Genomic DNA, 15995 nt, shown 5'->3' with positions numbered 1-15995 from the left:
AACTCTCCCCTCAAATGAAGGAGATGTTCTGTGTGTGACATCACTCAGTAAATGCCTCTGTAGGCACAGATTGTGTGCTTGGATCTGGGAAATGCTATGTTCTCAGGAAAGGATTCTGACTATTTGCTGACTTTGTTTGGACCAGTACAACTGACTTGTGTCTTCCCAACACAAAGTATGGTCCAGAGCTCTGTGGGAGCCTGTGATGCATGTTGAATGGATGAGTACAATTTTCTTTCTTGGAAGGAAAGGTGACTTGCTAGGGCCAGTGAAATTACCAATCTTGCACAACATGAAGTCCAGGGCCAGCTTCTAGAGCTCTCTATTAAAAACTCTTAGATTTTAGAGGCAGGTAGAGGCCTAGTAAGAAGCAGTCAGACTCCAGGATGACCAGTTCAGATAGGAGGAGCCCTTGATGCCAGTAGGCTTTGTTCAGTTTTCACTTTCTCAACCCTACACTTCTCTTAAGAGTGCATATGTGCATGCACACACACACACAACGGACACAGACATGCACACACACAGATACACGCAGACATGCACAGACTTACACACAGATATGCAGAGACATATACATATACAGATACATAGACATACAAGCCATAAACATGCATATACATACACATATACACAGACATGCATAAGGAGAAACAAAAGCACATAGACGTACATGGCTGGCCATATGTGGCCATCCCTAGAGGAACCATGCCTCCTGCAGTCCATGGTGTTCTGGGTGGCCAGAGAATCATGGAATTTCAAGTATATTGTGTCTGGTGCAGTCTATGCTTTCCTAGTGCATAGCCTGGGCTGTGGACCAAGGCCAACCATACTGTTCTCCTTTCCAGTACGCAGATCCAAGGCAGCTGATGAGGAGAGGAGCCGTCGTGCTCAGCGAGCCCGAGATGAGTACCGGCGCCACTCACTCCGAGCCATCCAGAAGGGCACTGTTGCCGGCTTAAGCACCATGTTCCAAGAACTTGGCCAGAACCATGAGCAGGAGACAAGACTCTATCACCAGCTTCCTGGCAGCAGTCCACCATCACCCCTCACAGGACCTGACAGGTGTGTTAGGATGGTCAGAACTCCAAGAAGAGCCATTAGAACCATGAGGAAACCTCCATGGGTTCTAGTCCAGGCTCTGTCTCTTTCTTGTGGGTCATTTGCCTTTCCTTGGTCTCAACATTCCGATCAAGGTAATGGGCAGAGCATAGAAATAGGTGGGTTCTGGACCTTTCTAACAACTTGGCAGTTTTGAGAGTTAAACTTTCAGAGGTCAAGGATTCTTGTAATCCCTGATAATCCGAAGAAAGATGTACATCTTCTTTCCCTCAAAATCTGCTTATACAAATATTCCAAATGTCTCCATAATTGTAGACTCCTTGGCCTTTGTCAAAACCTTGTAATGAAAGACATAAGATGGGAAAAATATGGTCCAGTAAATGGGAACTAGGACCACAGCCTTTTCTAATTATGGTGGAACTGCTTTGTAACTAGTTTGAACAGCAGGTTTGCTGACTAATGTGGATAGATTGAGAGGTCCTTACACACATTTGTGTCCCTAGAGGGGTTGTTTGCCAAGGACATTTCAGTTACAACCAATGACTGGCAAAGTCAAAGACACCTGGAGCCTCCCATGTTCTGCCTGTCTGGCTGTATAGCCCTGAGGTTTGGACTCTTGTCTCGAGGCCAAGCCATCTTTATAGAGCAGCTGCATCTCCGTGGAGGGGAGATGTGGGATTGAGTGCCTGTGGCTTCCTTATCTTCAGGGAATGGTCAGGAGTCAGTTTACCCCCAGATAATGTGGTTTGTCCAATTTTGTTCTGATTAAAGTTTGGGGTTGTTCATAATCTACCATTCCTGTCTGCTAAAGTCTAGCAAGAGCTCAGTCTGCTTTTATAGCTTCTCTGCCCATGCTTCCTCCCTCCCTCCCTTCTTTCCTTTCTTCATCATTGGATATGATTACTAATTTAGAAGGTCTGAGAAGGTATTCGCTCATAGAGAAATCTTGCTTCTTCACTGTGTACCTTCTCCTCACTGTACCATCATAGACACTGTTCTTAGCTTCTTTCCTATACCTCATCCCAACCCATGGGCTTTTTGTGCAGTTGCCAACCTAAAAACAAACAACAAACCTTATTTCTCTTTTCTTTAATAGCCGCCTTGTGATCTGCTGTGTGTGTTAGTTATCAGAGATTCCATCAGTGGGCATTGCTATTTCAAATATATTACAATCAACAGGCCTCTGTGAATATAAACTTGCGGAAATTAATTTTACATTGGGCAATCATTTTTGCAAAGATATTTTTCCCAGCAGGGTCTTTGCTCAAGCGCTGTGTGCTTTTGAGATTGACTGGCCCTGCACAGGGCTTTGCATCTTCATATTCTTTGGCCCACCTTGTTTTGTTGCCAACCTTATTTTGTGTGAGTAAATATGTCTTGGAGTAAGGTTAAATGCTCACTTGTGTCTACGAGCCAGACTAGGAGTCTCCCATATGTTGAAAAAGGGTGGTCCAGTCTACCCTTTCACTGTGTGGTCCATGCTCTCCTTATTCATCTCTAGGAACTCCCTAAGCTAGAAAAAAAATTGTGACAAATCTGATTTTTCAGTTTGTCATTTATCTTTTGGTTTTTGGAGGCAGAATTTTCTAGCATGCAGAAATGCTTGATTTATATGAGATAAATTTCTTGTGTGATTTTGAACCTGGCAAATAATTAGAAATGCCTCCCTACTTCCATGTTTTTAAAACTTTCTCTTTTTTTCTCTTTCTCTTTCTTCTTCTTCTTCCTCCTCCTCTCTCTCTCCTCCTCCTCTCTCTCTATATATGTGTGTGTGCATGCACATCTACACATACCAGGACTTGCTTTTGGAGGTCAGAGGATAACCTGTTAGAGTAAATTCTCTGTATGTGGGTTTCTCAAATCAAACTCACATGGTCTGACTTGGCATCAAATGCCTTTATCTGCTGAACCACCTCATTCCACTTAACGTCTTCCTTTTCTCCTCCATATTCCTCTTCTTTCCTTTCTTTTTTCTCTTTGATTCATCCCCTCCCTTACTCTTTTTCTTCCTTGCAGGACCTGGGAGCGTCCTTTGCGTCCACTCTCCAGAGAAGTCATTGTGCGCTGGTTCAAGGAGGAACAGCTACCTCGCCGAGCTGGCTTTGAGAGGAACACCAAGTCCATTGCCCCCTGGTTTCATGGTAGTATACTTTTTGGGCCCCATGGAAGATGATGTTCACACTTCCAACTCTAGAAGGACAGCTAAGGCCTTACTGGTCTTGGAGAGCCCTGGATGCTCATGTGAACTTCTGTATTCCAGTAGTCTAGCCCAGACCATCAAGTTTCTGCACCTTTTTCTCTGAGCCTTCCTTCCCTAACCAGCACTTAGAGCAGGTTAGGAAAGCTTCTCCTGCCATTGTTATTACCCACCTGACCTTTATGTGCCTGATTCCCTGTTGTCACATCTCCTAGTGGATTGAAGAGCCTTTGTGTTGACCTGTGTTTTCTGTATTTCTCTTGGTAATGAACTGCCCTCTTATTCCAGACGAGCTTCTGTGTACTCTCAATTCTATCCAGTTGGAAGGATAAACTTTGTGTCATGTGGGTGTAGAATTCTGATGTCTTGACAGTTGATTGGCAGCTAGCAGAGGCAGGCCCTGATGGTCAGGTACTGGAGACAGCTCTAACTCTGAGAAAGGCAACAGAAGTGCTTAGCAGGAAAACGTACTAACTGAGTAAAGCTATGTGCACTTTTACTCTAGCCTGCTGGATCCCAAAGAGTATGTGACCTCTGAATTACAGGCTGCAGGAAGCTGAGATACAGTATTGATAGGATCTCTGAAGGTCACAAAGGTGATGACACTTGCAGTCTAGGCCTTGGGAGTGTCTTCCCTGGTCTGTCCTCTTTGTGGCTCATCCTTCACAAAGCATTCTGGAACTTATTTTAAGTGCTGTCAGATCCTGTCACATCTTTGCTGTGTTATCCCCTATTTCTCTTCATGCATGTCACTTAACCCCTACCCCCATCCTGAGGTCCACAAGGCCCAGGTGACAAGTAGTTCCCTACACCACATTTACATTAACCAGCTGTGCCCAGCTTGCCTTTCTTCTGACCTTTCTCTATTCTTAAATGAGGCAAGCCACCCTTCACTCCAGCTCAGGCCCTTTGTCTTTGTGATGATGTTGCCTGCCATTTGCTGTTTCTCCTCAGCTCTTTGCTTGGCAGATAACGATGCTATTTTCCACCTGTAATATCTGCTCCTCAGAGAGGCCTTTCCTGAATTTCTCTGTGAAGGCTATTTTTCTTTAAGCTCTGTCAATTTGTCTTCTATCATTCCTAAATAGCTCCCTATACCACTGATATTTATCTTAATGTTCATTGTCTATTCTCCTATATGAATATAAGTCTGGAAATCCAAGAACCTGGCCTGTGTTACCCAGGGCTTGTTACAGTAGGCATCTGTGGAGGAATGGGCAAAGGAGAGCCTTAGCTTTCAGAGTTAGAATGATATCCCAGGCTTTCTAGCCCCAAATAACAGCTCTTGGTACTCAGCCCTGGGTCCTGGTAGCTGTATGAGCCCCCACATCACAGGGCCTAGTAACAATGTGACAGCCTAGAGCTGTGACAGAGAGGGATGACTTGTTTTTCTAATGGTTATTTGCCTAACAGATACAGCACACATATCTTAGGCACCTCTATGTCCACCTGTTACCTCTGCCTCCCAGCTGCACAAGGGTCAGATGCAGAAACACAGCCAAGAGAAGCTTGTCATTTTCCATTGCCATCATTATTGTCGACTTCTGGAAGATCACTATAACATCCCTACTATGTGGGTCACAATATGTATGTAGGCTTTGTTACACCTCAGAACACAGGTGCCCAAAGACTCAGTGGCTACAACCAACTAAGGATTATTTTATACTGTGGTCTCATGTTTATTGGCTTAGACATCTAGGCCTCAGACTGAAGTTTTGTTTTTACTGGAAAGCCTGATAGTTTCATAGCCTAGGGAAAGGAAAGAATGAGTGAGTCACACAGCAATCACAGAGTTTCTGGGTAGAACAGACATCTGTTGTGATTGTACAGGTGTCATTGGCCAAAGGCAGCCTGGTGTCTATGGTGTGGTTGTGAGTTTTGAACTTTTGAGACTCTTTCTTCTCTTAGGCCTCCACACTTCTAACAGAATCATGGATTGGCTCTTCATGGTCCAGAGAAAGCACAGTCAACACTCATGGGTGACTGAGCCATGTGTTCCTGGAGCTGATACCAGAGACCCTCTGTCTTCTGTCATATTGTGTGATCTGAAGCCCCTGGGGGAGCCTCCAATTGAGATACTACTCCCCCCATGTGTATAGTATTACCACCATAGAAGTAGTAAATGTTATCTTGGGTGGCTACAGAGTGCATCTCAAATATCCCCATGGAGCTGAGGTTTGGTGGCTGTACTGGTTGCTTAGTGGTAGCCAGTGGGGAAGGTATAATAGAGGTAATCAAATTTATCTCATTTTTGGAAGATCTTAGAGTTTTTAATTTTATGTATAAAGACTAGCATGGTTTCTTTCTTTGGGTACACTGTCTTGAATAATTCATTCAATTAAGGAAGCCTGTGCCCTTTGTGTAGTGACAGAAACACTACGTACACATCCTCGGCAGCGACTCCTATAAAGCTACTGGTCACCCTGTTGCCTTCAGATGTCCAGCTAGGGAAAAGGAAATTTATTTTTAATTTTACTTTCTATTTCAGTGGAGAAAAGGGTAAATTTTATGTTGTCACAGAACAAACAGAACTGAGATTTAAGTCTTACAATTTATGTAATTGACTTCATGTTCTTCTGACAGTTCCTACCATAAAGCATGTAGGGAAGTTGTTAACACACGGAACAGAACTATTTAGTGACCAAACTTTCATTGATTTGTGACAGAATGAAAGAAAAAGGTTCATATGTGGAAAATGGCCAAATTCCTTTGCTTAGAAAGAACCGTGCTATATTTATATTCTAGGATTATATTCCTTTTCAGTTTTAGTGTTAAAATGACTCCTCTTTTATGAATTGATGGTGATAGTTAATAGTAGTTACTTTAATATATTGCACTTTGGGGTAAAAACAAAACATTAGCAGCTCAATTTTGGTTCCTAAGACGTGTGTGTGTGTGTATGTGTGTGTGTGTGTGTGTGTGTGTGTGTGTGTTTAACTTGATTCATTTCTAAAATGCTAAAGTTGAGACTACCTAGAAGGTCCTAACTTTCTTTTTAACATGGGGATTTCCTGATGGGTGGGTGGGACTCCTTCTGTACCAATCCTCACAGAGACAGAGAACTTATCAGCCTACAGGTAGCCTGTACCAGTCTGTTAACCCCCACTGACAGAGGCTCTGTTCCTGCCTTGGGTAACTGGGTGTCTCTGCCAGGGAGGTCCTACTTTATGTGGCTCTCATCTTCTCGGAGCACTGGGTTCACTTAGATATGCTGCTGTCACAGTGATGGTATAGGTAGAAGAGAATGGTGGGCAACATGTGTGTTTCTCGAAGTCTCAGTGTAGGACTAGCACACTGTCAGTTCCGCTTCATGCTGCTGGCTACACTTTGTCACCTCTTCCTTATGTTCATCTTCCTCCTCTTTCTCTTTCTATTTCTCCTCCTCCTGCACCTCCTCCTCCTTTCTTGCAAGAAATTTCAAAGTCATACATCAGTGGGCATGGACACAGTGAGTTAAGAAAAATTTGAGTCAATGATGCAATCTATCACAATTAAAGTATAATTCTTTTCTTTTCCTGAATGAGACATTCCTAGTCAATTCAGATGGATTTTGATAAAGGTTAAGAATGACTACTGTAATTTTTTCTGTTTCTTCTTTTTTATTATTATTAATTACACTTTATTCATCATGTATTCCCCCATAAGCCCCTCCCTCCCGCCTCCCGGTCCCAACCTCCCCCCTTTCTGCATTCATGCCCCTCCCCAAGTCCACTGATAGGGAAGGTCCTCCTCTCCTTCTTTCTGATCTTAGTCTATCAGTTCTCATCAGAAGTGGCTGCATTGTCAGGGTTCTAGGTTATCTCCATGGATAGTCCTTGGTTGGAGTATGAGTCTCTGGGAAGTTCCCTGTATTCAAATTTTCTTGTTCTGTTGCTCTCCTTGTGGAGTTCCTGTCCTCTCCAGCTCTTGCTATTTCCCACTTCTTACATAAAATTCCATTCACTCTGCCCATCAGTTGGCCATCAGGCTCAGCATCTGCTTTTACAGTCTGCATGGCAGAGGCTTTCAGAGGCCCTCTGTAGCAGGTTCCTAGTTGTTTCCTGTTTTCTTTTTCTCCTGATGTCCATCCTTTTTGCCTTTCAGGATGGGGATTGAACATTTTTAGTTAGGATCCTCTCTTTTGCTTAGTTTGTTTGGATGTACAGATTTTAGTGGGTTTATTCTATGTTGTATGTTTATATGAGTGAGTGTATACTGTGTGTGTCTTTTTGCTTCTGGGACAACTCACTCAGGATGATCCTTTCCAGGTTCCACCATTTACCTGCAAATTTCATGATTTCCTTATTTTTCATTGCTGAGTAATACTCCATTGTATAGATGTACCACAGTTTCTGCATCCATTCTTCAGTTGAGGGGCATCTGGGCTGTTTCCAGCTTCTGGCTATTACAAATAAAGCTGCTACAAACATGGTTGAACAAATGTCCTTTTTGTGTACTTGCGCCTCTTTTGGGTATATGCCTAGGAGTGGTATGGCTGAATCTTGAGGAAGCGCTATTCCCAGTTGTCTGAGAAAGCACCAGATTGATTTCCAGAGTGGTTGTACCAGTTTACATTCCCACCAGCAGTGGAGAAGGGTTCCCCTTTCTCCACACCCTCTCCAGCATGTGTTGTCACTTGAGTTTTTTATCTTGGCCATTCTGATGGGTGTAAGTGAAATCTCAGGGTTGTTTTGATTTGCATTTCCCTAATGGCTAATGAGGTTGAGCATTTCTTTAAGTGCTTCTCTGCCATTCGATATTCTTCTACAGAGAATTCTCTCTTTAGCTCTGTTCCCCATTTTTTTAAGTGGATTACTTGGTTTGCTGCTTTTCAGCTTCTTTAGTTCTTTATGTATACTGGATATGAGTCCTCTGTCAGATAAAGGGTTGGTGAAGATTTTTTCCCAATCTGTAGGCAGTCACTTTGTTTTGATGATGGTGTCCTTTGCTTTACAGAAGCTTTTCAGTTTCATGAGGTCCCATTTATTGATTGTTGTTCTTAGAGCCTGTGCTGTTGGTATTCTGTTCAGGAAGTTTTCTCCTGTACCAATGAGTTCTAGGGTATTCCCCACTTTTTTTTCTAGCTGATTTAATGTGTCTGGTTTTATGTTGAGGTCTTTGATCCACTTGGACTTCAGTTTTGTGCAGGGTGATAAGTATGGATCTATTTTCATTTTTCTACATGAAGACATCCAGTTGGACCAGCACCATTTGTTGAAGATGCTATCTTTTTTCCATTGTATGGTTTTGGCATCTTTGTCAAAAATCAGGTGTCCATAAGTGTGTGGGTTTATTTCTGGGTCTTCTGTTCGATTTCATTGATTCACCATTCTGTTTCTATGCCAGTACCATGCAGTTTTTATAACTGTTGCTCTATAGTACAGCTTGAGATCAGGGATGGAGATACCTCCAGAAGATCTTTTATTGTAGAGGATTGTTTTAGAAATTCTCGGTTTCTTGTTATTTCATACAAAGTTGAGAATTTTTCTTTCCAGGTCTGTAAAGAATTGTGTTGGCAATTTGATGGGAATTGCATTAAATCTGTAGATTGCTTTTGGTAAGATAGCCATTTTGACTATGTTAATCCTGCCAAGCCATGAGCATGGGAGATCTTTCCATCTTCTCATATCTTCTTCTAATTCTTTCTTCAGAGACTTGAAATTTTTTTCATACAACTCTTTTGACTTGCTTGGTTAGGGTTACACCAAGGTACTTTATGTCATTTGTGGCTATTGTGAAGGGTGTTGTTTCCCTAATTTCTTTCTCAGCCCTTTTGTCTTTTGTGCTACTGATTTTTTTGAGTTAATTTTGTATCCGGCCAGTTTGCTGAAGGTGTTTATCAGCTGTAGGAGTTCCCTGGTAGAGTTTTTGGGGTCAATCATGTATACTATCATATCATCTGCAAATAGTGATAATTTGACTTCTTCCTTTCCTATCTGTATCCCCTTGATCTCCTTCAACTGTCTTATTGCTGTAGCAAGGACTTCCAGCACTATGTTGAAGAGATATGGAGAGAGTGGGCAGCCTTGTCTTGTCCCTGATTTCAGTGGGATTGATTTAAGTTTCTCTCCAGTTTGATGTTGGCTATAGGCTTGCTGTAAATCGCCTTTACTATGTTTAGATATGTGCCTTGTATCCCTGATCTCTCCAAGACTTTAAACATGAATGGATGTTGGATTTTGTCAAATGCTTTTTCAGCATCTAGGGAGATTATCATGTGTTTTTTTTTTTCTTTCAGTTTGTTAATATGGTGGATCACATTGATGGATTTCTGTATATTGAACCACCCCTGCATACCTGGGATGAAGCCTACTTGGTCATAGTGGATCTTTGATGTGTTCTTGGATTCGGTTTGCAAGTATTTTGTTAAGTATTTTTGCATCAATGTTCATAAGGGAGATTGGCCTGAAATTCTCTTTCTTTGTTGAGTCTTTGTGAGGTTTAGGTACCAAGGTGACTGTGGCTTCATAGAATGAGTTTGGTAATATTCCTTCTGTTTCTATTTTGTGGAATAGTTTGAAAAGAGATGGAGTTAGCTCTTCTTTGAAGGTCTGGTAGAATTCTGTGCTGAAGCCATCTGGTCCTGGGCTTTTTTTGGATGGGAGACTTTTGATGACTGCTTCTATTTCTTTGGGGGATATAGGACTATTTAATTGATTTAGCTGGTCTTGATTCAGCTTTGGTAAGTCAAATCGATCAAGAAAATTGTCCATTTCATTTAGATTTTCAAATTTTGTGGCATATAGACTTTTGAAGTAAGTTCTAATGATTGTTTGGATTTCTTCAGTGTCTGTAGTTATGTTCCCCTTTTCATTTCTGATTTTGTTGATTTGGGTGGTGTCTCTCTGCCTTTTAGTTAGCTTGGCTAAGGGTTTGTCAATCTTGTTGATTTTCTCAAAAAACCAGCTCTTGGTTTCATTGATTCTTTGAATTGTTTTATTTGTTTTTAATTGATTGATTTCAGCCCTGAGTTTGATTATTTCCAGCCGTCTACTCCGTTTTGATGTGTCTGCTTCTTCTTTTTCTAGGGTTTTTAAGTGAGCCATTAAGTTGCTTGAATGAGCTGTCTCGAATTTCTTCTTGAAGGCACTTAGTGCTATGAACTTTCCTCTTAGCACTGCTCTCATTGCGTCCCACAAATTTGGGTATGTTGTGTCTTCATTTTCATTGAGTTCTAGGAAGACTTTAATTTCTTTCTTTATTTCTTCCCTGACCCAGCTGTCATTTAGTAACAAGTTGTTCAGTTTCCATGTATGTGTAGGTTTTTTGCTATTTCTGTTGTTGTTGAAGTCCAGCTTTATTCTATGGTGATCAGACAAGACACAAGTGATTATTTCAATCTTCTTGTATCTGTTGAGGCTTGCTTTGTGACCAACTATATGGTCTATTTTGGAGAAGGTTCCATGAGGTGCTGAGAAGAAGGTGAATTCTTTTGTGTTTGGGTGTAAAGTTCTGTAAATGTCTGTCAGGTCCATTTGATTCATGACTTCTGTCAGAGATATTGTTCTTTGTTTAATTTCTGTTTTGTTGACCTGTCCTTTGTTGAGAGTGGGGTGTTGAAGTCTTCCACTATTAATGTGTGGGGATCTATATGTGGTTTAAATTTTATCAATGTTTCTTTTACAAATGTGGGTGCTCTTGTATTTGGGGCATAGATGTTCAGGATTGTGATGTCTTCTTGGTGGAATTTTCCGTTGATGAGTATGAAGTGTCCTTCCCCATCTCTTTTTATTAATTTTTGTTGAAAGTCTATTTTATCAGATATTAGAATGGCTACTCCTGCTTGTTTCTTGGGTCCATTTGCTTGGAAAGTCGTCTTCCAACCTTTTACCCTTAGGTAATGTCTATCTTTGTGCCTTAGATGTGTTTCTTGTATGCAACAGATTGCTGGGTTTTATTTACGTATCCATTCTGTTAATCTGTGTCTTTTTACTGGAGAGTTGAGTCCATTGATGTTGAGAGAGATTAAGACCCTTGGCTGTTAGATCCTTTGATTTTGATGTTGGCTGTGTTCATAAGGTTGTGTGCTTGGTTGCTTTTTGTTTTACTGTAGTAAGGTTAATTATTTCCTGTGTTTCTTGACAGAAGCTAATTTTCTTGGGTTGTATTTTCCCTTCCAGTGTCTTCTGTAATGCTGGATTTGTGTGTAGGTATTGTTGAAATTTGTTTTTGTCATTGAATATCTTGTTTTCTCTGTCTATGAGGACTGAGAGTTTTGCAGGGTATAGTAGCCTGGGCTGACATCTGTGTTCTCTTAGGGTCTGCATGATATCTGTCCAGGCCCTTCTGGCTTTCATAGTTTCTGTTGAAAAGTCAGGTGTGATTCTAATGGGTTTGCTGTTATATGTTACTTGGCCTTTTTCCCTTGCAGCTTTTAGTATTTTTTCTTTGTTCTGTATACTTACTCTTTTGATTATTATGTGGCGGGAGGATTTTCTTTTCTGGTCAAATTTGTTGGGTGTTCTGTAAGCCTCATGTATCCTTATTGGCTTCTCCTTTAACTTGGGGAAATTTTCTTCAATGATTTTGTTGAAAATATTTTCTGGGCCTTGGAGAAGGGAGTCTTCTTTTTCCTGTATACCTATTATTCTTAGGTTTTGTCTTTTCATATTGTCTTGGATTTCTTGGACGGTCTCTGTCAGGAATTTTTTGGATGTAACATTTTCTTTGACAGATACATCGATTTCTTCCATTGTATCTTCTACACCTGAGATTTTTTCTTCCATCTCTTGTAGCCTGTTGGTTATGCTTACCTCTGTAGTTCCTGTTTTCTTCCCTAAATTCTTCCTCTCCATTATTTCCTCCATTTGTATTTTCTTTAATTTTTCCAGTTCTATCTTCAGGTCTTGAGTTGTTTTGTTTACTTCCTTCACCTGTCTGCTTGTATTTTCCTCTTTTTCTTTTAGTTCCTTCAACTCTGTTTCTTTTATTTCTTTCAGTGATTTAATTATTTCTTCTCTGAAGGCTGCAAACTCTTTGGCTGCATCTTCTTGTATTTCTTCATGGATGGCCATAATCTGCTTGTCTTTAACTTCCTCCATTTCTTTATGGATAGCCATGATCTGTTTGGTTTTATCTTCCTCTAATTCTTTACATATTTTATTTGTTTCCTCTGTTATCTTCTTCATCAGCATAGATGTAAGGTCATCTTCTTGATTTTCTATTATGCTGCGTTGTCCAGGGCTGTTCGCTCCTGGATGGCTGGGTTCTGTGAATCACAATCACTTGTGTTTTATGGCCGAGAGTTCTGATTGCTGGTCACTGTGACAATCCTGCTGTGCTGCTGTTCAGAATGAGAGTCCTCCAGGCGCCACCATCTTGCCCCCCCTCAGACTACTGTAATTTATAGTTCTGTTTTCTCAGACATTTCAGATATACTCATTCTCAGATATACTATGGTAAAATCCAAATAACAAGACACAGAGGGATCTCAAGATACAAGACCTTTCTCTGACCTTGAGTACATCATTTAATGTCTTCTGGAAAACTGACATAGCATTTATTTCATAGGATGACTTTACAAATCAAATCAACAAAACCCACCTTGTTCCCCCAAAGAGCCACATGTCAGTGCCAGTATTGGTTTGTCTTGGAGTGTGGGATCAACTATCAGAAGAGATTCACCTCTTTCAGGAAATACAGTGTAAAGAAGTGCATGCAGTGTGCAGATGGGAGGACAAGTGGAATGGAGATTGTCTTCCCCGAGACCAACCTGGGAACTTTATCAGTTCTTTGTTAAAAAGAGTAGCAGAAAAGCAATCCCTTTTCTCCTTTGGTCATTGCCACATCCCAAGAATTATGAGAGACTTGAAGTTCTTCCTGGGACGTGCCAGCACATAAGCTTGACTCTGGGAAAAAGCAATATTGGAACTTCAGCATGTGTCTGATATTATTGAATATTCTCTGTCTGAACACTGGCTCATTCAGAACAAATTTTTCTTCCTTAGCTTTACTTCTTGAAAATATTTAAAATATGCTCTATGGTATGTTGTCTTGGCAATAAGCCATGGTGGCCTTGGTAATGTCCCTAGGGCTTGGCACAGAAAAGGATTATGTGGTTGATGATGGGTGTGGCATTGGTAAGTGAGTCCTGTTGAATTCTGCTTAGACACTGGGAATGGATTCCAAGTTAGGACACACCCTAACTTAAGTAGGGCTGGGTTCACTCAAGTAATATGTTACTAGCATGGTGCTTTCTCTGACAATCCCAAAGTATGGAGTTGGCATTCCCCATCTTTGTAGACAGTACTGTCTTCAGGGAACCTAGAAGTTAGGATGGCTTTCCTTTTACCATCCTACTGATCTTCCACTTCCATGTAGTCCCTCATATTTTACTTGAACTGTGTCATTTGATATACACCATCTCACATCACTGTCAAGGGCTTCTTGAACTGGATATGGACATCCTTGGAAAGCTGAAGAAACTGACCTAATCTTTCCTAGCCAGTAAACCCAGGAGTTTGAATAAAACATAGAATTTTGTATATTCTATTCTGAGTGTTTCATTCTTCCTTTCATTCTGCTATCCACAAATGGATATTGGGATAACAAAATGTCCTCTTTGGATTTATAATCCAAATTTGTAATCACTTTTTGTACAACCTGCGTCTCATTCTCCCTGCCCCATGACCTTGCAGAGCTAAGCTGATGTGCATCCTCTAATGTAGCATGAGAACCTGCCTGGAAGTGCCCAATTTGTTCTTGGTGATTAATTTCTAGGCCTAGTTTCTGACACAGATGAAAAGAGTGTGAGCCCATGAGGCACTTACCATTAGCTTTCAAGATCAGTGAGGAAGAACCTGGAGTGAAGCATTGGATGATATTTCTGTTGATGGTTAGAGCCAGGAATAGCTGCTGAGGTCTCAGGCCTATGAGCTCAAGCACTAAAAATTTATGTGAAACATCAACCGACACTCAGCCCTATGCTGAGGGTTACAAGTATCAAATTTTACAAATAAATGTTATGCTTGCTATATGCAATAATCAACATGGTAGCCTTAGAATGTAAAAAATGGACTTGAAGTGTATATACCAGTGGCTTCATACCTACAAAGCACACTGTTAATCAGTTTTCTCACTCAGATAAGAAAACAGTGACAGCATATGGCTACACCAAAAGAAGATGATACTAATTTAGTCTCTCTCAAAAACAAATGAACAAATCAAAGATTATAATTGTCTTAGTTAGGGTTTTCATTGCTGTAAAGAGACACCATGACCAAGGCAACTCTTACAAAGGAAAACATTTAATTGGGGCTAGCTTCCAGTTTCAGAGGTTTAGTCCATTGTTTTCCTGGTGGGAAAAATGGCAGCATGCAGGCAGACGTGATGCTGGAGGAGCTGAGAGTTCTTCATCTTGGTCTGAAGGCAGCAGAAAGACTGTAAAACAGTCTTACTGTTTTACACTGAGAGTAGCTTAAGCATAGGAGACATCACAGTGACATACATCCTCCTATAAGGCTACACCTACTCCAACAAGGCCACACCTAATAGTGTCACTCCCTAAGGGCCAAGTATTCAAACACAGAAGTTTATGGGGACTGTTCCTATTCAAACTGCCAATGATTATTATCTTGAAGTTGTTTCTAGAAGCCATAGGCATAACACAGACCATTTGGAGGGCTGACTTACATATCAGGTTAAAGAGTTCTCTGAGCCCCTCTTCTGAGCAGAATTTGAAAAGAAAAATCTTCCACCAGTTCTGCTCTCAAATGAAAAACTTCCTAAAAGTGAAAAGAGTAGTTGCTTGGATCCATTTTCTTTGTTTTTTGTAGTGCTGAAAATTGACCCCAAGGCCTTGAATGGGCTAGGCAAACATTCTTCCACTGAGTTATCTTCTCAGCTTCTGCAATTTTTGCTTAACGTATTCCCACCAAGAAATAGGAACTGTTTTCATTCCTTTCTTGAAAGTGTGCATTGGTTAGATAGTCCCAAAAGGGATTACAAAGAACAATATTACTTTTGCTTAAGGAAAGCAGATTGCAATGGTATCCCCAAGGTTTTGACTTTACTTCAGCTGTCCATAATTCTAGTGCTGGCTGTGCTGACGATATGGGCTTGTGCACTTGAACACACAAAAGCATCATTTAGCTCCATGGCTTCTGTGGATGGGTGACTTGGATAGTTGGACTTTTGGCTACTTCACTGGATTCTTTTTTTTTTTTCCCCCTTCCACCACTCCTATCCCTTCCAAACACCCAACAGTAGGTAGGACAGAAAGAAGTTTAAAGGAGAAAGGGGGTGTCCTCATCAGCTACTTCCTGCTGACTAGGAATGTCAAATTTCTTGGGGCAAATTTGATCTTTGTCATTAGGATGTCTCCAACTAGCAACCAGCAACCAGCAACCAGCAATCCAGCAACCAGCAACAACCGAAGCAACCGGCAACCGACAACAGTGATAGCAGCAGCAGGGTAGCAGCAGCCCCTTCTTGGGCTCTGGCATTTATAAGGGGTCCCAGATTTCTAAATGTAAACTATTTTCAGCTGGCATAATCACACGCCTGCCAGAGCATAGGACAACACATAATTAGCTGCTGTGGACAATCTGAAGCAGCCCCATACCCCACACCCAGGATTAAAACAAAAACATATCCTCTAACATTTCTATGTGTTTAAACACACCAAAATTTCTCACTACAGACTTGTTCTTAAGCATGCACTTTGGGGCTGTATCTGGCCACACCAGGGGAAGTATGATGGCTTTTCCCTTATCTATCTATCTATCTATCTATCTATCTATCTATCTATCTATCTATCTAT

The 15995-nt window shown here is 41.1% G+C and overlaps 1 protein-coding gene across 1 annotated transcript in view; it reads left to right on the top strand.

The window, feature by feature from the left end:
- The window catches only part of Sh2d4b (SH2 domain containing 4B), an 85663-nt gene that overhangs the window by 53816 nt on the left and 15852 nt on the right, over window positions 1-15995 (top strand). The window contains exons 7-8 of the mRNA XM_055597830.1: window positions 846-1062; window positions 3076-3200. Coding sequence (XP_055453805.1) covers window positions 846-1062; window positions 3076-3200 — 342 coding nt within the window. The remainder of the gene's footprint in view (window positions 1-845; window positions 1063-3075; window positions 3201-15995) is intronic.

Source organism: Psammomys obesus, unplaced genomic scaffold, assembly GCF_907164565.1.
Source record: "Psammomys obesus unplaced genomic scaffold, mPsaObe1.curated_primary_1811, whole genome shotgun sequence".
Taxonomy (NCBI): domain Eukaryota; kingdom Metazoa; phylum Chordata; class Mammalia; order Rodentia; family Muridae; genus Psammomys; species Psammomys obesus.
The sequence above is the reverse complement of the archived record's forward strand: the minus strand, read 5'-3'. Positions and strand labels throughout refer to the sequence as shown.